Source organism: Agelaius tricolor, unplaced genomic scaffold (assembly GCF_023055355.1).
Source record: "Agelaius tricolor isolate 1412-34295 unplaced genomic scaffold, bAgeTri1.0.p SCAF_13, whole genome shotgun sequence".
Classification (NCBI taxonomy): domain Eukaryota; kingdom Metazoa; phylum Chordata; class Aves; order Passeriformes; family Icteridae; genus Agelaius; species Agelaius tricolor.
This window is the reverse complement of record NW_027269273.1, coordinates 15,834,864-15,862,233: the sequence shown is the minus strand read 5'-3', so window position 1 is coordinate 15,862,233 and position 27,370 is coordinate 15,834,864. Positions and strand designations below refer to the sequence as shown.

Sequence of the window (27,370 nt, the reverse complement as noted above, 5' to 3'; positions counted from 1 at the left end):
TGCAAATATTGAACTTGCCTCTGGCATGAGCAGAAACCAGGGACAAACTTGGTCTGTCTTAACCACTTCAGTGGGTTCATCCAGTAGCACCACTCAAGGCACAGCAGTTCCACCCTGTGCAGTGGTTATGGTGCTGCTGTTGGCTGTGCTGGTTTTGGAGGAACTGAGCTAACAGAATTAATCCATCTATCGTTCTCTTGGCCTTTTATGTCTGTGCATAATTCTCTTCATTTTTGTAATGTGCACTGATCATGGGAAGTTGTATGTGCACAGCTGCTCTGAAGGGTGAAACTCAGTCAAGTGAATGCAGATGGGCTTGCCTGTTCAGCAGTCCTTCATTTGTTCCAGTCCTTCCTTTGCCGTAGCTGAGCATCCAGGTTTCGCAGGTGCTTCAGAAAACCACGGTTGGGTGAAATCCATCGATGCTCCTTCACTGTCTTGATGGCTTCAACTAGTGGGAGGTGGTGATTTATCATAAGATATGCTAGGACTAGAGAAGCTGATCTGCTTACTCCAACTGCACAATGTACCAATATTTTGGCTAGTAAAAAAAAAAAAAAAAAAGAAAATACAACCATCAAGAGAAGCAGTACAGTGGATGAAGTTTAATTTAAATGTTTTTCTCTTCTGATAAATCATGTGAACTTTTAATTATGTATGAGAAACACCATGAGACCCCAAACTGATCTCAGAAATACTGGTAAATGAAAGAAAACCCTCTTAGAGTAATGAAGCTGTTCTGTTTTGACCATGAGGAAAAGAAGACCCCTTAGTTTTAGCAGGCTAGCTAAAGGAAGGAAGAATGCTAAAATCTGCTTCTTGGAGGCCCAGTCTTGCAGGCTCTGTTCACACAAGAAACTCATCTGCAACATATGAACCTCTTTATACAGGTGATTGAAGAAATCAGGACATTAGTCTTTTTATTCATTTGTTCTTGCAATAAGATGGTCTCAAAAGAGGGTGTCCATTTCCAATGCATGTTTTTGCTTCTCCTCTTTTGAATGAGCTTTACCTTCCAAATAATTTTCTTTCTCCTCCCCAGGCTCTCTCCTGCACAGTTCATCTGTTTTGTCACATCAGCTCTTTGGGACCTAGTCAGAGCTATACACACATACACAGCACTCCCTTCTCCTGCCACCCACCGTACAGGTGACCAGCACCTGGCAGGACACCATGTAGTGACTTGTCCACCACTGAGCTTTGTGGAGCTGACCTGTTACATGAGGCTGCTGACTCGCATCAAAATGTGACCAACAATAATTTCATACCTCCTGGTGTGTTCAAGGCATTGTGGATAAATTGTGCAGCAGAGAAAAAGAACTGGCTGATATCAAAGCTTGGCAGGTCATGGGCTGGTACACCATAATAATCAATGGTTGCTCCATAAAAGTCCTGGCCTCCGTGGCTGTATGATGTGCCATGGGCAGCATTTAAAACATGGGTCACACCCATCTTCCACAAAACAAATCTATTGTTTGCTGTTACTCTAAGGAAAAGACAAAGACAAATCAAGATGGGTGCAGTGATATTCACAGAGCAGAAGCACTGAGATTTCATCTCCCAAACCACTGCTGGAGCACCAGCCTATGCATCGATTCTAAGGGCTAATGGAGAAGGGAGTACCAGCTTAGTCATAATTTTATCTCGGAAATCGTGCTGTCTGCAGCGTAAACGACAGCAATTAACAAAACTATGAGCTGTCTAAAGCCGCACCCATGAGGCATACTAACAGAAGGTATGACAGAGGTGTGTCCATAAACCCGTACTTACAGGTCCCCTAGGAAGAGATTAGGCCATACTTCATCAACGTGATTGCAAGAGGGCCGCCCAGTGTTCAGGAGCTGCTCGATTTCCTTGAGGGAAGGGACATCCTCCGGGCATGTCCCAGCGCCTTCAGGGTCCTGGCTGTCCGGCGCCCCTGCCCCAGCCATGCTGCGATCCAGGGCGAGACGCCGCTCCCTCCCGCCGGCCGGAGGAAGGGCACAGGGGCGCTGCCAGCCCCGCTCGGTGCCGGGGGGGCTGCGAGACGGGCTGGGGCAGGTGCCGGGCAGCCAGGCATGCCTGTCCCAGGGCTGGCCGCTCGCCTCTGCCCTGCCCCGACCGCCACAGCCGCTCCAAACACATGCAGGTACCAAACTGGGCATTGCTGGGTCCAGTCTGCCTCTCGGGGCTCGTCTCTAGAGCCGCACTGCTCTGCACACAGCAGCCTTGCACCGTGTGGCACAGCCCGTGCCCGCAGGACACGCACTAACACTGTGTGACTGTCCCCAGCCGCGTCTCCACACAGCCGTGGCAGTTAGCGAGATCTGGGCGTTCGCCACTAGCAATTAAAACCTGATACAGGAAAAATAGCAACCTGTCCCAGTAACAATTGACCGTCATTTAGTCTGAGGTGAAAGGGTCAGAAATACATCAGCGGGTATTTCACCAGGAGGTTAAATACCAAGTGGATGATGATGATGCCTTGCCTGTCACTGATAATCTAGGGAAATTTATTTCTTGAAGCTACTATTTTTCACAAAGTGAAATTATCTGACATAACCGTACTTTATATTTTTAATATTTTCTATTGCAGTCCTTCATTGGGTTAATACAGTACACCTGCCATACATTGCATGATACCTCCCTCTTCTGTTGAAAAGAGAACAAAAGCCAGGAGTGTAATGGTTGTCAGGTGAAACTTGTAAGCCACTGAGTTAGTTTACATAGGAAAGTCTGGCCAGCCATAAATTGGAGACCCAGTATATATGAAATTGTTGTATTAGTGGGTCTTTTCAAGTCCAGCAGTGCCTATGCTTCTGCAGGATGACTCCTAGCAAGGGCTGCAAAATTATCAGTCAAGCTACAAGGTAGAACAAAAGAAATGGTGATGCTTTTCCTCTGTAAGACTGGCAATCCAGGAGAGAAGGTGACCCAAGAGGAGAAGCTTGTTGCTAAGAGTTTCCCCTGTAGAAAAAAAAAGGTCATGAATAGAAGGAATTCTTGGTCAGGTCTGAGCCACCTTCATTCCATATGCATTGATATGCTATGATGGCTTTGCTTTATTTTATCAAGAGACATATCATGGACATTCCAAGCTGGGTATTAAAATACGGACTAATTAATTGGGCTTAGGAGTTCTCAATGAGAGATCATCATAATACAATGCAATAGTTTCCAGCATCAGAGGACAAAATCTCATGCAACAAGGGAAAGGAGACTTTCCCTTGAAAGGAAAAGCATGAAATGAAGCAGAAATTACCTATATTCTGTGGTATTTAGAGAAGAAACTGTTTAAAAGCTTCTGGTATACAAAGAGACTTGTTACTCCCCACTGCCATATATGTTCTGACCTAAAATAATGAATGAGGGAAACTACAAATACCAGGGCTGCAGTGCTTATTTAGAGAGTGTAGTGGGACAGACAGCTAGGCTCTGCTGTGGGTCAGGCAACCAGCTGGCAGACCCAGCAGAGGAGAGGACTGGAAAAACTGCTAAAGTTATATTTCAAGCACTATGTATATGCCCTTAATACATTACCTTGTTTTTCTGTTTTGTTCTTGGGTTTGTTGTTGTTGTTTTGGTAAACTAGTGTGCTTTAAGCTGATTGATGAGTGCCTGTGAATCAGGAAGATTAACTGACTGAGCAGGTTAAGCTGTTCAATTTAGTTTACTTTTCTCAGGTTTCTGGGTGGAGACTCAAGGTGAGGCTTTGCTATCAGTTTTTTATGAATGTAACCCCTGCCCATTTGTTGCTAATAAAGTTCTGTGAAAAAGATGAAACTCATGGCTAGGTCTAGCTCTTTTCAGCTGTAAAACTTTTACTGGCCTCCCCACCGATTGCAATGACTAAGAATTCACCAGTTGCAATGACTAAGAACTCAAAATTCATCTGTGCTATGAAAGGTGACCGAAAAACATAAACTCCAGAAAAGTGATCCCCATGTCCTCTGTGCCTCGAACATTTGTATGCATAACATCCATCTATTTCAAAACTCTGCCATTCTATACCTAACATCTTCTAAACATTTAACAGTCTGCAAATGTGGCTTTAGTAAAGCCACTGACCTTTTTTAGCCAGGAGTTGCCTTTGAAACAGACAGGAGGCAGAGATCTGGCTTTCAGATGGATTTGCCTCTCTACATCTGTGCTTCTTTTCTGGCCCTTTCAACATCTGCTAAGAAAGGATGTAGAAAGCAACAGACTGATATATATATGGTCGCACTGAATGGAGGTAAGTTTAGCACTCTGTGCAGGAAGCACTTTTTGAGATTCCAATCATTTGGTGGTTCTTCTGGCAGTTTGAATGCTGGGCAACTCTAAACCAAACATTTGTGTGCAATTATATATGAACATTAAACAGCTGCTGTTTTAGCTGAAATTAATGCATGCCTAATCTTGGAACTTGCAGCAAACATCATTCTAACCAGACTGTGCCTTTGTGATTGCTTAGAAGGTAGCACTTGGTGCAATAATCTAAATCAAACAGTCCCTGGCTAATAATGTATTAGGTGGCAGCAGTGTAAATTGCCATGGAGTGCTCTAGCAGCTCGTGGCATGGCATTGCCAGGAAAATGCACAGCAGTTGAAAACAGGAAATTCATGGTGGATCTCCTATTTTCTTCCCTTGGAAATACTAATATCAGTTCTAACTGATGCCATGCCATCTCTCTACTGAAGAAAAAAGAGGCAAAATCAGACTCCTTTCACATACCCTGAAAGACGGCAGCTTTTACAGTGAAAATGTTACAGTATGACAGTTCAGTTAGATAGGATTTCATAGATACAGTATCTCCAGCTGCAGAAGGGTTCTTCTCATTTCACTCACTGTTTTCAGGATTTGATTTTTGGGATGGTAAACTACTGAAGAAGAAGAGAAGTACTTGAACTTTGGTACATTTTGAGCAACACTAAGTGAGTAAGTGAGACAAGTTTTCTGGTGATCCAGAACAAAGTACTTTTAACACATGGAACAATTTTGTCTACTGAGGATATGGAGTTTATTCTTTTTCTTTTTTCCTTTATTATTATCTTCTAATAAGCTTGTTTTCTGTCTTACAAAAATGATTATGGTTCACTAATTTGATTAGTCCTTAGGCATTCAATCTCTTATTCATCCATTACAGAATTAAGACATTTGAATATAAAATAGATGTGTGAAAGTTCACACATGCCTGACCTAAGTGTGCTTCGACTGAAGTACAGAGATTGTGAAGAAATTATAAGGCAGGACTTGATCTGTAGAAAAATGAGATTACCAAAAATCCCACCCCAAACCCAGAAAAAGGAAAAAACATTATTTAAAACAACTAGCACTTCTAGTGAAAGATACCCCCCCACTTGCCATGTTGTATTCTTTGCTGAATAAGAATTTTCATAAGCAATTAATTCTCTGTTCAGTGGACGCCCTTTTTTTTCTGTGTAGGTCCTTAACGTTTGAGATAGATTATTTCAAATTATTAAATGCTAACAATATTACTTAATGACAATGTTTTAAAAAAAGAAAAAAAGCCCATTATATTAACATATCTAATTTTCCTTTGCTCTATAATATATTGTAACCTAAGCTAGTTGGGAATTTTCAATATAAATTTCCTTTCTTCTATTGCATTGTTAGCCTGAACATTAAATCAATATAACTATTTGAATTGAATAAATTGCTTTCAATCTAAAGATACATCAGTGTTATTACACATTTAAAATTCTTTTTTTCCTTGGCAATCCACAGTTGTTTTAAAAATATCAGTAGCATATAATTTGTCATAAATTCTCAAACTGACTGGTCAGCACTGGCACTGCCTGCCAAACTTATATCAATGCCTTCATGTCACATGGCATGAAGTGGCGTAAGTCAAAGTGACAGAATGAGGTTTATTGGAAATTTCTGTTAAATAAAGCACCAACTATTTAGATAATTCACCCTTTTAAAAAGCATCAAATGTTAGCAAGGAGAAGTAGTTTTCAGTTTTGAAGTGCAACAACTAAGCAGCTATTACATATCTAAGTGTTACAAGTTTTAAATTATGTTCTATTACTTTTCTGTGCAAGCTTATTTAGTAATTTTCAAAATATTTGCTAGATGATGAAATTAGAGCAGAAAAATGCCTTTAGCAGTGATAACTTGAGATAGAAACTGACCATCAAGCCTTTTTCCAGTGCTGAGGTTCACAGAATCAGAGATTAATTAGAGTTGGAAGGGATCCCTGGAGCTCATCCAGTCCAACCTCCCTGCCAAGGCAGGGTCACCTAGAGCAGGTGACACTGGAACCATTCAGGTGCATTTGGAATGTGTCTAGAGGAGACTCCATGCTCTCCCTGGGTAGCCTGTTCCAACCCCCACATAAAGAAGCTCTTCCTTGTGTTGAGGTGGAACTTCTTGTGCCTTTGCTTATGGTCGTTACTCCTTGTCCTGTCACTGGGCAAATCGCTCCTGCAAACCAGCCCAGCAGCCTCCACAGCCAGGCCCCGGCTGGTCTCCACTCTGTATGTGTCTGTCTGTCTGTCTGCTTCACCTTTGCTCTGGATGCAGCTCTTGGCCAGGGGTTCCCTGCATGGAAATCTGTTGCTGGAATAACACACCTTAGGACTATGTTACTCCATAGTCCTGGAGTAACATGCATGTCTAAATACAGCTCATTTTCCAACCCAGACTTCTAAAGTCTGGAGACTGAATTTCGAATGTAACATTTAGGTGGATTGCTGGTTTTGCTACAGCACAGGGAAACAGGGTTAGGAAACTTCTGCTTCCGTTTTTGTTTCCTTCCTGGAATCTGGTGAGCTGGTAGACCCTAGTGCATGTTTATACGTAAAATAAAACAACAAAGCAGCAGTTTCCTGGTACCTCTCATGAAAAGGAGAGATTCCAAATGGTGAGCTAGCTTCACAGCACGGGCTTAAGGCTGTCTCAGTGACCTATTCCATGATACGACAGCTCCGTAGCCTGCTACAGTTGTTTTTGCAGCAATTTTTAGTTTTAGTTTGTGCTTATTTTTACATTTTTGGTTTAAACCAGTTGTTCAGATAGAAGCAAATGCAGCCATGTATTGTAGATTGTACCAACTTGGCACTTGGAAGTGTGCAAAAAGTTGCGATTGACTGGCAGTTGGTGGAGAAAAATTCATGTCAAAAACAGTAGAGAATGCGCACAAATAGAGAAGCACAAAATCTCGTTCAACTTACTTGCCTTGCTCTCCTGTAATTTTGTTTTCCTTGTCAGATACATGCTAGGGGTTTTTGAATATAAATATGTGTAAGTAAGAAAAATTACTGGAGTAAGCAAAATTACTTCAATTTTAAACCAGCTTTATTAATTGATCCATTATAAACAGGAAGACAAGGTCCATTTGATTTTTTTCAGATTTACATGTATGTGTTTGTCACTGATGAATTCAGATTCGTCAGTTTTTCATCTAGTGCCTTAACGGCAAAGAAGGAAAACATTGTGAGGACTGAAATTGCGCTTGATTCCTACATTGTTTGCAGATGCTGCTAAACTGGCAAAAACAGAGGAACACACCCTCCAACTTCAACAACTCATTTTGGGAAACTACAGATCATTTAGTGTAAAAAACAAAAGCGGGACAGAACAGACTGCACAGAGATAAGCATCTTTGAACCAAGGCTTGTGGAAAGGAGGAGATGTTCTCGCGCCTTCTGAGAGATGTTCTTCACAATTTCTCTTCTGAATATCTGGTAGATAGACAGTCCATTACAATTGAGAGAGCACAAGAGTGCATATTTGCATAGGATTGCTTGATGATTCGACAAATTGACTTAGCTTTGAAGAATTTTGAAGTGCAAATTTTCTTGTTTCACTATTAGCAGCATATAAACTTTGCAATTTTTTTTCTTTTTTTAAGAACAAGGATCTCAAGGCCACTTTCTCTGAAAAGGCAAAAAGGCAGTGTCCTTAACTTCATGGATACACTGCCACCTCCTTTTTATTTCAACTGAAGCTACAACTTAAGATTGTTTTGGACCTCATAGTAATTACATCATCAACAAAACAAATTCTGACTGTTACTCAAACAGTTGCAAAGGGCTGGCAGCTACCCCAGACAGTTGGTACCCAAAATAAATTTATTTCTGGAGCAATTTGCTTCTCGTGTGTCCGTCTCCTTCTATCGCCTCCACCTGTGCTGTTTGTAGGCTATGGAGCTCCCGAAGTTACGGCGCCTTGCTGAAGCTTTCCTAAGTCATGTGTGATGTTCACATCTGTGCTTTGGATCTCCGCGCATAAATGACTCAGTGCTGCCGGCCAAGTGCGGACAGCCAGTTTTATTCTTTTTATACAGACATCAGGAAAGAACAATGGTGCAACTGAAATGTTTTGTAATGACTGCCTGCTATGAGGCCTGACAGTACGAGGGCCCTATAAGTTTCCTCTGTTATTCTGTCCTGGTGTATGCTTTGAGTTGAAGGATGGCGATATTTACCGATCCACCGATTCCAAGCCTCGGGCACAGACCGAAGCCCCTCCTGGCAGGGGCCCCGTCCTTCCACCGCGTCCCGTCCCGCCCCTTCCGCCGCCGCCTGCCGGCGCTGCCGCCGCCGCTTCCGGACGGGGGATGGGGGGTGGCGGTGGCCGCCGCCGCCGCCGAGGAGAGGCACGGGCAGAGGCACGGGTAGGGCGCGGAGGAGCCGCTGCCGCAGCGCCCAGGGCCGGCGCGGCGGCACCGCCACTCGGCGGCAGGTGAGGTGGGGCGAGCCGCGGGGCCCTTCCCGGGAGGCCCGGACCGGGGACCCTTCTTTCCTTCCTTCCTTCCCTCCCGTGGGGCCGCCCCGCAGGCGGGAGCCCGCCGGGTCCCCGTCGCTGCCCTCGCTGCGGCATCAACCCCCGGGGTGCGGGCGGGCCCGGCGAGTCTCGGGGCGCAGAAGCTGTGCGGGAGAAGAGCAGCTTCGCCTACTGCGGGGAGGACGAGCCTCCCGTGCTGTGTGTCCGCGCTAAAATCCGCTCCGCCGTAATTACCGCGCCCGCCCGGCCCGGCACATCTCTGGCGAGCGTGAGCGCCCGGCCCGGAGCACCAGCTGCGCGCTGGGGCCGTGTCGCCGGCGGCCTTCGGGCTGAAGGGGTCAGCCCTTGAGCCCGGCTGTGCCGCTCTCGGGTGAACTTTGCCGGCCTCCTTAGGAGAGGCGTGTGAAGGTGTGGGACGGCACCGGGGGGCCGGGGCCTGCGGGTCCTGTGCGGTTTGTTGTGGGGCCTGGGAGCAGAGGGGACCCGGGCGGTTTGTGACTCCCGCGTCAGCCTCCGCAGCGAACAGATCGTTCCTGGAAATGATGTTTTGTGTCACTCTTACAGTCAGATAACGAAACGGTTGTACCAGTCAAAATAGATATTCTTGTTACTTTTTTCAATAAAATTGGTGTGTTTTCTGAGGACCAAATGTTCAGTTTTGAATAAAAATGCTATTGAGTGTGTAGGATTTGATTATTAAGAAGGCAGCATGGAACAGTGCTATTACTGGTTTGCATGTGTCCTCTTCGAGTTTCAGGGTTAAATGGTGGGGTCTGCCTGTGGGGAGAGTGTGCAAGTTTAGGGCCTGAGCATAAAGAAGTCGAAAGTACTGGAACTGTTACCCACTCAGTCTCTTAAATCTATATTACTGATGCATTATGTGGCCTTATTCACTTAGTTATTGCGGATTGCTATTAAAAAACCCAACACTTCAAAAAGGTAGGTTTTTCCAGCTCCCTAAGTTAATGGAAGAGGCAAATGAGAGGTAGTGTTAGTGTTAACGTTTGGCATAAGTTGAAGTGGTCTTACGGTTTTGTATTTGAGGCTTCAGTTTGCAAAATTAATTTTATAAAAATTTTTTATGTGCAGTGCTCATTCTGTGTTGTAAAATGACTCGATGGCAAAATTCAACTTGGCTAATGTCTGCTCTGTCTCCACAGAGCTCCCTTGTGCAGCTGGGCATGGTGTCTGTGCCACCTCCACAGAGCAGCTGATCATGCTGTGCTCTGGAGTGGCAAGAGCTCGGAAGACATTTCCCGGCATTTAAGTGCCCCTCCTGTTTGGTAGGGGGTGCTTCTTGCTGAATATCAGAGGTAAGGAAATGGCTGTGTCTTTTTCTTCCTTTTGCTTTCTGTGATGTAGAAGAAAGGTGGAACTAACCTGTAGGATTAGTGTGAAGTGATTTTTATACCAGGTGAAAGAAATTTTGTAAAGTTTTCTAAGGTTTTGTTGTATAAGTACTGCTTAGAAGTGAAGGAGATGTCCTGTACATTTGTAAAGCACAAGAATTTTAAATTATCTTGTTTGCCCTTTTATGGGTGTTGTTTCTGCTGGCTGCTTGGGGGTTTATTTTAGTAGGATACTATTAAAATACAGGTTGGCCTAGGAACTGTAATCTTTTGAGTTCTGTAGTATTGCTTTTCTTTGTACAGAGCTTGCTTTTGCAGCCCACTTAGCTGGTTGAGGTCCACTAACCATATTACACTGTTTATGTTTGTTTGATAATCACATGCCTTTTAGAAGTTTTTTTATTTCTTGCCTACTTTAATGCATCTAAAATGAGGAAGGCTATTAGATTTTCACTAGACCAGAAAGATCAGATTGTAAATGGTTGTGGAGAGTAAGATGAAACACAGTTTCACTTCAGATATTGTTCTGGTATTCATTTGTATGGAGAGTTTGTTCATGTCTTCCCCTATCTCCACAGTAAGATGAGAGTGTGGGAAGAAAAGGGGAGAAAGAAACTTGAATTGTTACTCCTAAGTTGTATAGGGATAAAGAGCAGCCATTATTCTGTCACAGAAGGGATATACTACTTGAAACCGGAAGAAAAATACTTGACACTTGATATTTAGCATGTAAAATGTTCAAGAACTTAGTCAAATAGTAGTGAAATACTGTGAATGACATCCTAAGATAAGTGGTGGAGTACTTGATCAGTTGTTTAAAAATCACTTGTGTGTGCATTGAATTGTGGCAGTAGTATAAAAATTTGTTTGGTTAGCTGGTTAGTAGATTAGGAGTTGAGCTGCTCTTAGTGTTCACTTGAGTATAGTACAACCTGTTTGGCTTCATGAGGTGTAAGAGTCAGGGAGCAGTTTGTATTCTGTTCATTTTGATGCAATATGTAACTGTACGTGTGGTTCTTAAGACAAACATGTTTAACTTTCAGGACTTTCTGTAGTAGCTGCTGTCACTCTTGCATGGAGATGTCTCACTAATATTTGATACACAAGCTGCACTTCAGTAAATAATTCTCAAAAAGCTCATCTTCCTTGATGGCTTAAAACCTAAGACTAAGCTAGTGTTACTTTGAGATTTCTTATCTTACCTTCATACATAGCACTAAGAACTTTGAGTACAGTTAAGCTATTGCTGATCATCTCACTTATGATACCAAAGTCACTATTTAAAACTCAATGCAAGTTTTACAGCAATATTTATGCATTTGAAATTATTGTATTCTTGCTTCAGGAAAGTACCATATGTTGTCTCATGGTGGGCATTGTGATGTGTTCGATCAATTTTATATGTAGTATGGTTGCCATTGTGGTTAAAAACTCTTGAAAAATCATGTATTGTTTTTGCATGTGTTCTTTTTGTCCTTCTGCTTACAAGACACCTACCATATTATATGTATCCGGTGGCATTTAGGAAGTAAGGACTAAGCCACTGTATGCTATATGGCAGTGAAATCTTTGGTGCTATTTGCCTTAAATAAGCACTGAAGAATTTATAGTTTCCAGGAAGAGCAGGTGACAAGCTTCTCATGTAAGTCAGAGTCAGCAGAGTAGCTGAGCCTTGTGCTGCATAACAAGGCAGTGCTGTGTGTTCTTTTTCCAGCACAGCATTGCTAAGTTGGTGTGTGACAGTAGCCTTATTATTGCAGGCTGGCTCAGCACATGTTTTTGTGTAGTTTTTTTGTGCTGGGGAACCAAGGCCACCAACATGGGTGAAGTAGCAGCCTTTGCAGGGAACAGCCTCTCCCCTGAGGTGTGGGATGTGCTCCTAAGCCAGCAGACTCAGTGAAGGGGGGGCCGAGTTGGGATGGCCTGTTTTCAAACTGCAGCTTGAAACCTTCACACAGAAATGTAGGTTAAATCACTTGAGATCTGGTAGTTGTTCAGCATCCTTCCTAAAATTCCTCTCCAGGATGGTGGAAAATGAATCTAGGGGGAAAAAAGCAAGGGGCAAGGCTCTCCCAGGTACCTGAGGGCAGGTGGTAAAGCAGTCGTGGTGCCAGTAGAGATTTTGCGTATGTGTCTAGAATAAACAAAACCAGTCAGCCCTCTGCTAACTGCTGCAGACCTAACTAGGTTGTTTAACCCTTCAGCTATGACTGCTCTAATCAAGTTTGCAGCCTAATGTTACTGTGATATTAATGCTACTTTTCCTTGGCTAGAGTAGTGATAAGCAGATTCAACTTCCCACATTTTTACCTCAATATACAGTCTCAAAGTCTGTAAGCTAGGAAAGTTAGGGAATTAATGGTTGACTGGCAGCAATTCAGTAGATGGGAACATGATAGAATCACGGACAATCATGTTGAGGGAGGTTAATTTTCTCTAGATATACATCTACAAAATTTTGCTGTCAGCTAGGGTATAGTCAGCCTCTCAGAGGCATCTTATTTCTTAAGATGCCACAGCCAAGTTGTAGGAATGTTTATGGCTCACAAAGTAATGTTTTTCTTTTAAAAAAGTAAATATTTATACATATACAGTTCATATGCATTGTGTTCATGCTGTTAATTGAAAGGCTGGTGCAAGAAAATGGGACACACAATACGTACTGTTGACAGGCTTGCTAAGTGTTAAGTCACAGTACCAGGAAAATAATCCACTAACTAGCTACAGACATTGCTGATGTCAGGTGAAAAGTATATTTTACCCTCTGACGCTTCAGTCTGTGCTTGCTTTGTGTTACTCATGTGTGTTATTCATCATTAAGTAATGTTACCCATTATTTGCTTTAGTGATAAAACTAGTAATATGGAAGGCAAAGTAGTTCCCAGAGCTGTTTCCTTCCAGAAGACAGGTGCAGTTATCTAGGGGACTTGGCCTCTGCTGCATTATTCTGACATAGCAGTGTAGTGGTGTAAAAGTTATGCAGCATTCTTCAGCTTCAAAAAGGAGCAGGAGCAGTTGCACATAGGGCTTTGTACTGTATTCCAGGTGTTACAATTATTAGGGAGAGTGCCTTTTACCCTTTAAACCACTCAAGTGTCACCAATTGAGCAGTCTGAAAGGGAAGGCAGTTTCAGGATTTAAGAAGTTGCTTTGTCATTGAAAAATGAGTTTACCTGTTGCTGTTGAGATGAAATTAGCTACCTGCTCTGTGTGATATTTTAAATTTGTGTTTTGTGGTCATTTCTTTGTCTTTTCCAGTTGGTTAAGTGTCCTTTTGTTGACAGTGTTTAAAAACAGAGCAGGTCCTATCAGTTGCATCTTGAGGTTTAATGTAGACTTTCTCCTGGGTCCAGCCCATAGTGACCTTTGATGGGTGTGCTGATTCAGTGTTGTAAGGTTACTTTTATTGCACCTTTGATAAGGGTTGATTTTTATTCCAGCAATGCCAGATGAAAGAAGACTAGGCTGCTGTTAGGCTACTTGACTTGTAACAAATGAATGGAATTCTCTTAGGTTAGGGACAGTTTCCTGCCTTTGTCCTCAGAAGCTGCTTTGGTTAGAAGACAGCATCAGTAAGTTGAGTGTATTTGTGTCGTGAGTTTACATTCACTGCTTTTAGAAAACCCATGATGATTACTATGTTATAAAACTCACTGTGATTAACAACTTCTTTTCTTTTCTGTATGTAATCTGTTTTTCTGGAAGTTCAGTTTGGCAACTCAAGTTTGTTTATTTTTACTGGATGTTTTGGAATAGTATAAGAACAATGTTGACAATACACTCATGTTTTAGATGTTGCTCAGTGGTGCTGACCCTAAGTCAAGGAGTTCTTGATTTTCCCCTGTTCTGCCAGTGAGGAGGGGCAGAAGAAGCTGGTAGAGACACAGCCAGGACAGCTGACCTGAACCTGGCCCAAGGAACATTCCATACCATGGAATGCCCTGCTTGGTATATAAATGGAGGGGGGAGATTGGCCCAGAGGGGCTGACCACTGCTGGGAAACTGGCTGGACAAAGGTCAGCAGGTGCTGAGCAGTTGTAATGTGCATCACTTGTCTTTCTTGGGTGTTGTTCTTCTCTCTTTTTGTTATTTTCACTGTTATTATTACAGTATTTTACTTTATTACCATTATTAAACTGTTCCTATCTCAACCCCTTGGGTTTGCCTTTTTACAGTTCTCCCCCGCCATCCCACTGCAGGGGGAGTGGGCCAGGACATTTAATCAAATTAAATATCATAATTTATTTTATTAGCCGTGTGACCAAAATAATTGTTAGAGTTATTTTTGAGCTACACTTTCAGAAATAGTACGATAACATAAAAATGAGAAAATACCCTTTCATATCGAGAAGGAAGCATATAGCATATGCAGATATTCTAGGAGTTTGGGTTTCTTTTCATTTTGGGCAACTATTTAAATCAAGGTGTTAAAGCTTATTGACTGTATATGAGGTACTGAGAAATTTTAGCAATGAATTAAGTACAAGTTTTTAATATACAGTCAACTGCTGAGAGAATATCTTCAGATGTATTATGCCCTTAATTATTTTAGAAGGGTAAGTGTGATTTGTGTGCTCATTTTTCTTCTAAAATATTGCTTTTGCACTGCTGGGAAATCTCATTTGGCAAATTGAATCTTCACTGATATAGTATAAAATACTTTGTGGTTCTGTTAGATGAAAGCCAGAAGAAAAAGTTGCATCCAGTAATTATATTAACAGCACAATAGGTACTGTACCTCCTTAAAAAAAAAAGAAGTGAGAAGGAAAGACGTTCTGTTTCTGGAGGAGCTGTGCCCCTGAAAAAGATGGAGAACTGTGCTGAATATTCATGATGGATTTGACTACCAGTTTACTATAGACAGCAGCTAAATAATAGATTAAATACACTGTTTCTTTACTTTCATTCTGAAAGCCTTGAATGATGTATGTGGCAGTAGTGCATTGTAGTGCCTTGTATTTTCTGAGATTTGGTTGGCATGATTGAAGCATTTTAGTTAATTAGACTGTTTTTTCGAGTACAAAAGAGCTGTGATATTGTAGCTGTTTCTTAGATGGTAGCTGTACATGAGCCACCAAATATAAATTATGCACAAATCCATTCTCTGCTGCTGTGGGTCTTCAATATTACATAAACGTTTTAGTACTTTTACTTCACTGGTAGCCTTTCAGAGTTCTGTTGTGTTCCATGTAATGTCCTGTGGTTAACTTTTTTCGTGGTTGTTTTTCTGGTGACTTGTCACCACCATGTGACTAAAATGTTGCTGAGCTGTCTCTCCTTCCTTCATGCAATATTCTAGAGTCAGGAACACAATTATTGGGAAATCTGTATGAAGAGAATACCTCTCTTCTGGTTTTGGTGTGTTACTATGCTATCTATTACCACATCCATTTAAAAATGCTTTGAAGCTTAAACCAGTACTTCATTTCTAGTAATGCTGTTTTTGAAAGCTGAGTATTTTAAAGGATTCACAACTCAGTAAGTATCTATCTTAATTATTGAGATCAAACAAAGAAATAGGATGGTTGTACCATCATCATACAACTAACATACTTCAGTTCAATACTGTTGCAGATATCTAGACTTAGGTTTGCTTGGAAGGAGTGGGAGAATGTCATGTCATCAAAGCTTCAGTAGTATTTAAAAACAGTGTGATATTGGACTGTATTGAAATGTATTATTTCAGCTTTAATTCAGTTTTGTGTGTTTGCTGGCTGTACTTCCTCATGTAGTTGATGAACTGCAAACAGTGGAAAAGTCTAATGATTAAGCTGGTATTTAAAGAGTAGTATTTGATTTTCATTGCCTAATGTAATTAACAAAGCAGGATTTATTTATTTATTTATTTATTTGCAACAAAATTAGAACAGTATACTGGATACGTCTAGGAAATATTCTGCTTCTTGGAAACTTTAGGTTTCTCTTTAGGAGCAAATGAGATAATCTTAATTTAGTTTTTCTTGAACAAAAAAAAGGCATTTTTGTATTACTTGCCTTAGAAATTAGGTCTGGTTTTTAGCTATCTCTTATGTAAAATGTCTTGGGCTAATTGAACATCTAAAATGGCACAAGAGAGCTGGCATTTCAGTGATGTGTGTTGAACACTCTGGTGTTGTCTCTCTCTTGGCTGTGCAGCAGGTGAGCGTGAGTGGCGGATCAAGGGCAGGATGGCGGGCAGTAACCAGCTCTGCATTCGACGCTGGACTACCAAGAACGTGGCCAAGTGGCTGAAGGAAGAAGGCTTCTGTGAGTACGTGGATCTTCTGTGCAACCGACACAGGCTGGATGGAATTACCCTGCTGACACTTACTGAGTATGACTTGCGATCTCCTCCTCTGGAAATCAAAATCTTGGGGGATATCAAGAGGCTGATGTTGTCCATACGCAAACTGCAGAAGCAGCACGTTGATGTCCTGGAAGAGCTGGGTTACACCAGTGATGGTCATGCCGGCACAGTGTCCCCAGCTGGTTCACTACAGGGGGGAGATTGGTTTTGTAATGGTGAGGTACCTCGGGACTATGATGGACCAATTACTGACTTGAATGGTGATCAGTATCAATATGCAAACGGAAAAAACAAACATGCCACACGAAGACTGGACCCAGAGTACTGGAAGACAGTTTTAAGTTGTGTGTATGTCTTCATAGTGTTTGGCTTTACATCATTTGTCATGGTGATAGTACACGAGCGAGTACCTGACATGCAAACATATCCACCTCTGCCGGACATATTTCTAGATAGGTAAGACATTTTCTTTCTAAACAAAATAGTAATGTGATGGTTAAAATACAGGCTGTCTTTTATCTGTTTTCAAAGTTTCATATGCTCTAGAAGAAAGTTTCATGTGCTCTAGAAATGCCTCTGCAAAATAGTAATAAAAGTCTAGTAAGTCCTTCTGCTAAAAGAAATGCGGATCAGGTAGATGCAGAGATTTGGGTTTGGGGAAAATAAATTGAGCTGTTGTTCTATCTAGTTTATATTTTAGTTTTACATCTTAAACTCATTTTCTGAAATCCACTTTCTGCCATGAAGCTTAACGTGTCTTGATATAAAAAAACCTTTGGATGAAGGAATATTTTGATCTGTGAGTGAGCTAGAAAATTGAACGGGAACAGCATTGGTACTGTGTTTTTACTGTCTTCCCACTGTCAGCTTGCTGAAGATGGTCTAGGGAAACTCAAGTTGAATGAAAAGACCAGCATCTCTTTAACAGGTTATTAAACCACTATTGTGATTTATGCAGTACCTGCTCATTTTTTTAAAGAAAATACTTCACTTCAGGCAAAGAAGAGACACAATGGCAAAGGTCGAATTCTAGTCATTGACAACAGGTTTAATAGAGAGTAAGTGTTCCCTTTGAGAAAGAGCACTTGCACCATGGAGAACTTAACTGCCTAGAGAGTTTTAAAAGATGAGCTAAACTGTTATAAAGTTCAGCCTTTGTGATCTTCCTGTTCTTGCCAGTAATTTCCATTTTCATTTATGGCTTTCAAGAAGTCAGTAAGACTCTAATCTTTTGAGTAAGAGTGCAGAATCCTCCATAAAGGTATAAATAACTCATCAAGGACAGCCCACATCCAACAGAGTGGAAGAGGGCAGAGAGAACAGGAGCTGTGGCATTATTGGATTTTGTACCCAGGGTGCTCCCTGGGTATTCAGTGTGCAGGAGGATGGGGGAGGCCAGAAAGCAGCAGCTCACAGAACAATGACAGAGGATTACTACAAAGCTCATGTTTCAGTGATGCTTTGCTACCCCTTTGTATCAGGGGGAGCACAAAAGTACAGGAAGCAGCCTCTCTTAAAATCTGTTGATCTGTATTTTGGTGACTGAAGAGCGGAAATTGTTACTGGTGCCTTATGAGTGCAAGAAGGTATTAGATCTTTTGACAGGGAAGGCTGAAATGTTTTAATGTAGTGATTATTACTGAAGTTTTGAAAACAATTTTTATATTCCCAGATACTTTTCTGGGCAGTTCTGCTTCATTACAAGTGTTTCATATTTTTGGCCTTGCAACATTTAATTCATTGCATTGACATGGCATTCTTGCAAGCATAAGCAGCATAATTGACATGATGCAAGTTTTTGTCAGAATGAAAAAGGTTGTTGTGAAACAATAGTGGAGGAACACATCCTGTTAGTACGTCACATGTGAATTAAGAGAGCATACTAGAGATTTTCCCTTAGTGAAATCTGTGGAAACTGAAAGCACATTATTAGGAAGGAGATAACATAACTGAATATATTCCAAATTCTATATTTCATTCAGTCTAACAAAAGTATTTTTGACTGTAGTTTATACTATTGTCAGATGAATGCAAATAAGTTTTGAGGTTAGAACCTCACATGCCCTTATTTTCAGTACCAAGACTAGGAAAAAAATTAAGCCTTTGTATTAACTTTCTGCTTTGTCTTTTTTTTAGTGTCCCTAGAATACCATGGGCTTTTGCTATGACTGAAGTATGTGGTGTAATTCTTTGCTACATTTGGCTCTTGGTTCTTCTGCTTCACAAACACAGGTAGATTTTATAAAATCCAAATTAACTGGTCCTTTGATGCAGAGAAAAGACTGTAACAAGAATTTATTATGATTGTTTAAGAAGTTCTATTCTGTAAGAATCTTGTCAGCTCCTAGTATGTCTCTGTTAAAATGGATTAGGGAGGATTTCATCATGATTGATGGCTTGTGAATCTTTCAAAGGAGTAATCTGAATTCACTTTTCTACCATATTTATAAGTAATTTCCTTCAGAACATAGGTATTTCAAAAAGTTGTCAGTATATACTCTCATGCTATAACAGCTTTGTATAAGAAAGTGCCACAAGAATGAATTACCACAGGATGTCTGAGTCAGCCTGGCAATTTGCTTTCACAGAGAGATAGAAAATGCTTTTGTGTGCATGCATATTTTAAGTTAAATTTTCACTGGTTTATTGATTTTATCAGTTTGCCAACAGAAGGTATGAGTGCCAAAGCTAGCACAGGAGTAGCTGCAGAGGTGGAGCTGTACCTTTTGGTGACAGTAAGCTTGCTACAATGTCTCACCCTGTCATGTGGAACCTTATTTTTACAATACTACTTAATTGGAAAAAAAATTGTTGTGAAACTTGCAGTGATGATGTCAGGACTTAATGGGATTAAGTTGGGGTGAGGTGAAATGTTTTTATCATAACTTCCCAGATCTCAGTTCCTGTGTACTTTTCCCAGATCTATTCTGCTGCGCAGGCTGTGCAGCCTCATGGGGACAGTGTTTCTATTACGCTGCATTACAATGTTTGTTACCTCACTCTCCGTGCCAGGACAGCACTTGCAGTGTACTGGAAAGGTAAAAACTTCAAGTGCTTTACATTATTTTTCCTGTTTCCTTTTGTAAAAAACTACTCAAGATGTGATTAAGATTGTTGCAACCATAGTGTTAGACGTGTGTTTTTTAAGAACATCATGTTTCTCTCCTGTTTCCTTGTCCTTGCATTAATTGCCATATTCAGGCAAACATCCCTAGGGGTCCTAGAAGCACTTGCCACTCTGGAGAGTATATGGTTATTTGGGGAAGGGTGTTCAGAATGTTTCACACTGTTAAACAGAGACAGAAAGTCAAAGAGGTGTGTGCACTTAAGCTACTAACTTCATGAAGAAAGAAGTAATCGTTTCTCTGTCTTGTTGGTTGCGTGGTTTTGGAAAAAAACCTAATAAACTATTATTATTTCACCCCTTCTCATAAGGGATATTCTTAGAATGTGGGATTTTATGGTTTCATCCTAACTTTTAGTTAGGAGAGGTTTGAGCTGAACAAATGGAAAGCTTGATAATGTTACATTTGGGAGACTGAACACATTCAAAAAAAGATGGCAGGCTCTGTGGGTAAATCACTTGAAACAAAATACTTGCTCTAAATTCCCGTATTCATAAGAGGTATGGTGAATACAATTAGTAATTGCAGTTACCAATGTGACTCATTGCCACAGTGAAATCCAAAGATGTACTAACCTGCATTTTAATAAAAGACACAACATGATAAATGGTATTAAACAAACATAGTGCAGTACAGCTCACTTTAGGGATATACTGTGGGCCGTGGAGTTGGAACTTAGTAAAGGTTAATATCACTGTTTTTCAGTTGTATGGCAGTGTTTGGGCCAAACTCCAGCGGGCATTTGCAATTTGGAGTGGCTTTGGAATGACTCTGACTGGAGTGCATACATGTGGAGATTATATGTTCAGTGGTCACACTGTCGTCCTGACCATGCTCAACTTCTTTGTCACAGAATGTGAGTACAGAGTGTCAATACTCAAATGTCCTTAAGAGTATGTACAGAGGTGTGAGAGTGTAAACATTTGAATGTCCTTAAGTATTAAGAATATCTGCTCCTTGACCTTCTCAAAAAGTTCAAAGTGTAACATTTAAGCAAACAAATACAAATTCAGATTGCTGTTCTCTTTCTCAAGTTTGTGAAAGCCAAGTCACAGCAAGGAAAGGAACACCACCTCCTTGCATGGGGGGGATGAATAAGGCACTTTTCATTGAACATGTGAGCCAAGAAATTAGAAAGGCTTCCTGGCTTGCTACTGGGAGAATACTTGGGAAGATACTTGGGTTTGTCTGTTACTCTTCCCTTGCCTAGGTACCTTCTACTGAGTCCTGCCAGCCAAAACCTGGCGAGTTTTCCATACATTTAGTATAATCCATAAAGCCAATCACCAAACCCCATGGCAAGTGAGAATATATGAAACAGCAGTACCCTTCTGTAAACACCAGCAGGGATTTGATACATGTTTCAGCAAGCAAAGATCATTCCTTTGAGTTCAGCTATGACGTAATGACTGCAATCACAGTAATGTAGCTTTCATTATATCTTCCTCCTTGTAACATAGAAAAGACATCATTTTTATTAAAAGAAGTATGTTGAACAAAGAATTCTGATTTGCAGGGTGCTAAACCATTTAAGGATGCTCTTGTTAATCCAGAAATGCATTTGTAAATGAAGTCATGAACTGATAGACATATATAACTTGTATGGTTGCTTTCGTTGGATTTATTGGACCTGTACACAACATTTTTGAATGAAGAGAATAACTTCATCTCCTTTTTGGATGAAAAATCTGTATAAAAGTTTGGAATGTCTAGGCCTGCATTTTGAGACAGTCAAGGTTAATAACTTTCTGTTTTCTCCTAGATACGCCAAGGAGCTGGAACTTCTTGCACACCTTGTCCTGGGTCCTGAATCTCTTTGGAATCTTCTTCATTTTGGCTGCACATGAACATTATTCTATAGATGTCTTCATTGCCTTTTACATCACAACAAGGCTCTTTTTGTATTACCATACATTGGCTAATACCAGAGCATATCATCAGAGTAGGAGGGCAAGGATATGGTTTCCTATGTTTTCTTTTTTTGAATGCAATGTTAATGGTACTGTTCCCAATGAGTATTGCTGGCCCTTTTCAAAACCTACTATACTAAAAAGATTAATTGGTTGAAGACTGTGTGGGTCAGTTCAGATTTTTATGAAACATTATGACTAAGGTCCTACAAGGCTAGCTACAAGGGGGAAGTCAAGTAGCATTTTTCACTCCATGATCTCCTCCTTGCCTTGTTTCTTGGATTCTTAGCCATAAAATGGGGTTTCCATACTTTCCAGGGATGTGTTTTGTTTTCTCCTTGTGAAAACAGAAAACAATGCAGGAATGGGTAAAGGCTATCAGTGAAGCATGAATATAAACTAGAATACTGTTACCCTTGGCAAGGTTCTGTGTGAATGTTTATGGAACATTAACCTGAAATATGTGTTGAATATAACACACCCTTTACAGGTCCAGATAATCTTTGTTGCCCGAGTGCCAGCCTTTACATATACTGACAAAAAAATGAAAACTTTATAAAGCCTTTCTTTGAAAGCAGTCATACATGTAATTTTTAAAACAAACTGTGTATATTTAAAAATTGAGGAGGTCTGTGTCATAATGAAGAAAACAGTATAGTTCCATGCTGAGAGGGTCTCTTAACTGTTAAATTACAAGACTTGACTGTATAAATGGTCTGCGTACAGGTTGCCAAAAATGAAGGTCTGCCTTGTGGCTGTGCAGTGATAATATTTTTTTGAATGAGAACTTATTTAGTCTAGTCCATCAGTTGTCTGTATGGTTGTTCTAGCACTTGAAAGTTTTCCCTTTTGTGTTTAAATGAGTTACAGTAAGTGGAACATCCACTGAAAATAAACTTAGCTTTAGTGAGTTTAAAGCCACAAAGTAACTTTTGTGTGGTCTTAATTACTTTATACCCAAACTCATGCATGCTTTTCAGGAGCAGTTCTTTAATGTTGGAAAAAAAGAACAGTTGTCTTCGTGTATCTTACTGTCCTGTAAATGGATGGGGAAATGCATGTAGTAACACTTTCATGAATAGTAATAATAGTGAGTATTGGAAATAGTGCTCATGTTGATGTATGTTTTAGCACTCTGGTGTCAACAATATGGTGACTATCTCTGGATATAATATATATGCACAGTATATTTGGTTATATATATAAACACACAGTATATGTTTTTCTAACAACTATGAAAAGAGGCTAGTTCTTAATTTAAGTTGTTCATTTACTACCCTGAAAGATACCATAAACAGTTGAGTTTTGCTTGTTGAAAAAAACCAAACCACAACCCACAACAAAACATACCCCAAAACTTCAAACCAACACTCTCAGTCCATAATGCATGAGCAGGGTCACACAAGGGTTGCTGGTCTCTTAGGCAGTGGATTGTAAGGGGACAATACTAATGTTGTGTGTAGAGCCTTGAAATTACATTTGTGCTAAATGAAAACTGATAGGTACAAGGTACAAAATCATAAAAATGGCATAGACCTTTTAATTTGATTATTGCAAGTTCAGATGTGCAAATGTAGTGTAAGTCAGGTTTAGAAAGTTACACAAATAACTCCCAGCTTGGTACAAGCTGACTTAATGGGCACTTTGTACTTGTGTGTGCACAGAAATGAATCCATTTGGAATTTGCAAGGTTTTGTGTCTGGGGGCTTGTAACCTACTTTGGGCTACTCCTTGCTGTATTGTGTTCCTTTTATATACCTTGATTGTACTAACTTGACTACCTTACACTCTTCATGGTACATATTATTTTTGTAACTTAATTTAGCTCCTATTCCACAGAAAAATTATGCATCTTGGAGTATCTCTGCCAACTGTAATGAGCACATGTACACTGTACTATTACAGAGATTTTTATATTTATAACATTCCAATTTTTTAGCAAAATTGCAGATTTAATAATATATTGTTAAACCTACCATAGCCTGATGGCTTTTGCCATCCAAATTGGGGGAGTATGCTTACACTTTAAAAAACGGAGAAAATATTCTGAAAGATTTAAAGACTTGCCATTTGCTGCTCTTAACTTTCTGATTTCAGAAAGGCAATTTGAACATTCCTCTTGAGACTTTATAATGAAAGAGCTCTATTTGTTAACTTATATTTGCCTTTGCAATGCACACAGTTATGAATACTGTTTTTCTAAACTCTAGGAAACATCTGTTCTCAGGATGTGCAGGTTTGTAATCTGAGTTATATGGAGAGGTATGCAATTAAACTTGCCAAGCTGTTGATTCGGAAAATAACCATTTGAGTAGTAACTGGCATAACTGCATCTAAACTGAAATACTGTTCTGCAACTTAGACATGCAGGAGAATTTTCAAGTACAGCCCATTGTAACAATGTTTACAGAAAGTAAAGCTATCATTTCAATATTTTTTGTAGTGAAGTTTATATACATTGAAACGTAAGGATTCTTTGTTCTAATTTAATTTTCAAATTCCTTTAAGTAAATTGCATTTTTAAATCAGCCTTATCTATCATTGTTTTTTAAAAGAAGCTTGTTCTTTTGTGCTGTTTCCCTTGATGCTAGATACCTAAGTCCAGGATAAGAAATATAAAATGGTTGGTTTTGTTAGCATTGGAGAGGATTGAAACATTGTATGGGTAATTGTCCTCTGCTGTTTTGGAAGTTCATTGTGTCTGTTTGTAAACATGCAAAAGGAAAGCTTGAATTTGATAGAAGACAGAAAAATGTGATCTTGCTTGCAAGAGAGCACAGGTCAGTCTGTAAGGTTGGGAATGTAAGCTTTATTGTTAATTAGATGGAAACAAGTTGCAGGTAACTGATAGGTTTAACATTTTGTAACTCCTTTTGAGTCATTGTTTTAAAAGCATTTTGCTGCTTCTGTTGCTGACAAGTACTTTTAAGTAAAGGCAGCAGAGCACCTTGGGCCTTGGATCTAATGCTTAGTATGTTCAGGGATGTCTTCCTTTATGTTCACATGCCACCACTGCTCTCCTTTAACATGTTGCTCCTCTTTTGTGCTAAGTTGTCCTCTGTGGTCTGTGTGAGTGCCCACATAATCTGAATGCAGAATAATGAATTAATTACTGTGTAATGCCAGCAAGTGCAAGTGTCTCAGCAACATCAGAACTACAAAGTGCACAAACTTACCAAGTAGCAAAGTCTGAAATTAGTAACCATATATACAGAAGAAGGGGAGGGTCACATTTTTTTGCTAGCTTAGCAAATTTAGTAATATTTGAGACTTGGCAATAGGGTTGAGCTCTTCCTAATAAGTTTGGGGATATTTATGCACATACCTGCAAGTGATAGACACACAGGCTCTTCTCCATCCTTTTTCTTTGGTTTTTTTTGTACCTTATGACACAGTTTCTTATAATAACTTTCCTAAACCTTTTGCCTTTAGTTTTTCATTTCTGAAAGATCCCTAAAGTGGGTTATGACATTATACCTGCACAGAATTAGACTTTCATAGATGTGGTTTTTAACAAATTCTGATTACACTGACAAAAACTGATGAAAGGATCTTTAAGCAAGGTTCTCCAGCTGATCTTGAACAATGCTATAGAAAGCTTCCATATATGCAATTTATCTTCATGTCCAGTGGCAAACATAGTAACACACAAAGTGTCACTACAGAAATGTAGATAGGCCTGAAGTATTTAAATGTCCAAGACTAGCAAGACTTGGATCCCAGAAGTGCACTGATTGACTTGTATGCTTAACTTCAAGCAAATTACTAAATACTCTTGACTTCAGTGAGTGTTACCATTTTAGTTTAAACATTTTTTTGGATAAGGCCCAGTGCATACTGTGTGGTATCCTCCCACAATAATGGGAATAGGTAATGTCACTTTCTTTTTGATTTTTCTCTGATGTCTCCCCTCCTATCTACTGTAGAAGAAAACATTCCAATTTCAAAGAAATTTCTACTTAACTGGGTTCTGAAAGAAATCTGTCAAAAATCAAAAGACTGAATAAAACCATGATAATTACCTACTTTAAGAAGCAAGGGTCAGTTAAAATATTTGGGGGGAAAAAGTTATTTTTGTTGCAAGCTTGTTAAATAATGTTATTTAGAATTACTGAAAACCTCTAAGGAGGTTAAAAGCACAGGTTCCTATAATCTTTACTCTACAGCTGTATCTTGTGTAGTGCCAAAAAGAGAGTAAAGAGGGAGGAGTTGGGCTCAGACACCAGTAAAAGTGTTTTGCAGCAATTAATACCTCCTTGCTTTTTAACCATTGCCTGCATGCTTAGTGCTAGACTTGTCTATTACTGTTTAGCTAGTTTTCTGATATATGAAAGCCCATTTGGTTTTCAGACATCAGTCATGGGGAAAAAAAACCCAGAAACCCAACCCCAACCAGTAGATTTTATGGACCTGGAGTGTGATAAAAAGAATGTAAACCAACTGTGATAGTTTTTCATCCTGTCCATGTAGTTCTTGCTGAAGAGTTAGGGAGGATTTGCAGTAATCTACAGACAGTACTGATTTTTTTTTTAATAACCTTTTTAGAAGTCTGACCTGTAACTGCAGATACCACCATAGTCTTTCCAAGATAGAAGTATATTTGACAGAAGTCCTAGCAGTGAGACAGCTTACCCTCTGAATTATTTTGTGCATTAGACTTCAACAATAAGGGTTAATTGATAGACCACTGGTTTATAAAATTACAAAATACAAAATATTTCTGATCTGTCTTTGACCTTGTCACTATTCTAATTGAAATAGTATTCCTGGGGGAAAATAAGTTCTTTGGAGTGAACCTATTGATGTCTTGTTCGTTATATGAAGAAAAGCACAAAAAACCCCTTACAACTCCTCAAACACTACAGTATTGTGAACACTGAACCTTCCATATACCAGTATCCTGCAGACTTACCACTTATGTCCTAACAAATTTGCTGTATTATGTACATAATTCAGTGACATGCAGATTTTAAAAGCCAGTTTGTAATAAGTGTGTAGGAACTTAAGGTGATAAATGTGGAGCACAACAACCTGACCTATTGGCCCTGACTGTGTAGTTAGAAAGACTAACTGTAACTTAGTTTTGCTCTTTCAATTCACTTTTGTCAAAAAAGAAGAAATTTTGTCAAATTTGAGAAACCAAAAACTGCATTGTACATGGTACTTAACATAATAAGGATGTAGAAACCTGGCTTTTCACACGGATCTGTTACTTCAGTTTTGTCCTGACTGAGAAAATAGTGTTATCTAATGGCTAGAAGGTATGCCAGTGAAGTGTAGAATACTGTAAATAAGTAAATATTGTTTTGATTCTAAACTCAGATTGAATTAATATATTGTTTTATATCTTTGTTGTGTTAAACATATTTAAAAATACTAAAATAAAATATTTGAAAGATGACAAATGCTTGATGTATTTTATATGCAAAATGATGGTTCATTGTTAGCACTGTGACTGTGAAAGTGTTCCTGAGCACAGGTGTGATGGTGTTAGGAGGTTTTCCTTCAGTATGGAAGTAAGTAATGCTGACAAAATATAATTGGCACATGCTGTGGGAATTTGTTATAACTATGTACATATACTTCAAATCATTACTGGAGAAGTAACTGTTCTGGGTGATGCAGGAATTGTAGGTTTGCAGCTGTGTCTTAAGTTTTCAGCTACCTGTAAGGGCTTTGCTTTTTCTTTTAGCACTGATCTGTGACAGATTCTGGTAAAATTGCAGGTTTTCCCTGGAACAGGGAAACAGCTGCCAAATACTAAATTCCTGTTGCTGTCAAAATTGTACTGAAGTCTGATACTAGGATAGGATAGGTACTTACTGGACTGTTCATAAAAATTATTTGATGTGGGCAAAATATTGACAGCCAATTTGGTAACAGTTCTGTTTTTTCCTAATAGTGTCATTAATTTATCAAAAGGCTCTTTTCAAGTTCTAATGCCACAGAATGCAAGATCAATTTGAAAGAGGCAATGCTTTTCAAAC

At 39.8% G+C, this 27,370-nt stretch overlaps 2 protein-coding genes across 3 annotated transcripts; one reads left to right on the top strand and one right to left on the bottom strand.

The window, feature by feature from the left end:
- Positions 1 to 148: 148 nt before the first annotated feature.
- DUSP13A (dual specificity phosphatase 13A) lies at positions 149 to 2,076 on the bottom strand. Its single transcript, XM_071438849.1, has 3 exons — positions 1,771 to 2,076; positions 1,269 to 1,486; positions 149 to 541 (listed from the first exon to the last, which is right to left on the bottom strand). The coding sequence occupies exons 1-3, from the start codon at positions 1,929 to 1,931 to the stop codon at positions 336 to 338; spliced, it is 585 nt and encodes a 194-aa protein (XP_071294950.1). The 5' UTR covers positions 1,932 to 2,076; the 3' UTR covers positions 149 to 335.
- Positions 2,077 to 8,503: 6,427 nt separating this feature from the next.
- On the top strand, positions 8,504 to 26,788 carry SAMD8 (sterile alpha motif domain containing 8). Of its 2 annotated transcripts, none has more exons than XM_071438845.1 (7): positions 8,504 to 8,671; positions 9,874 to 10,026; positions 16,201 to 16,804; positions 18,485 to 18,580; positions 19,269 to 19,386; positions 20,179 to 20,329; positions 21,236 to 26,788. In XM_071438845.1, exons 3-7 carry the CDS (start codon positions 16,230 to 16,232, stop codon positions 21,538 to 21,540), a joined length of 1,245 nt encoding a protein of 414 aa, XP_071294946.1. In that variant the 5' UTR covers positions 8,504 to 8,671; positions 9,874 to 10,026; positions 16,201 to 16,229; the 3' UTR covers positions 21,541 to 26,788. The 2 variants fall into 2 exon arrangements, with proteins under 2 accessions (XP_071294946.1, XP_071294945.1); XM_071438844.1 differs by having other exon boundaries at positions 16,198 to 16,804.
- Positions 26,789 to 27,370: the final 582 nt, after the last annotated feature.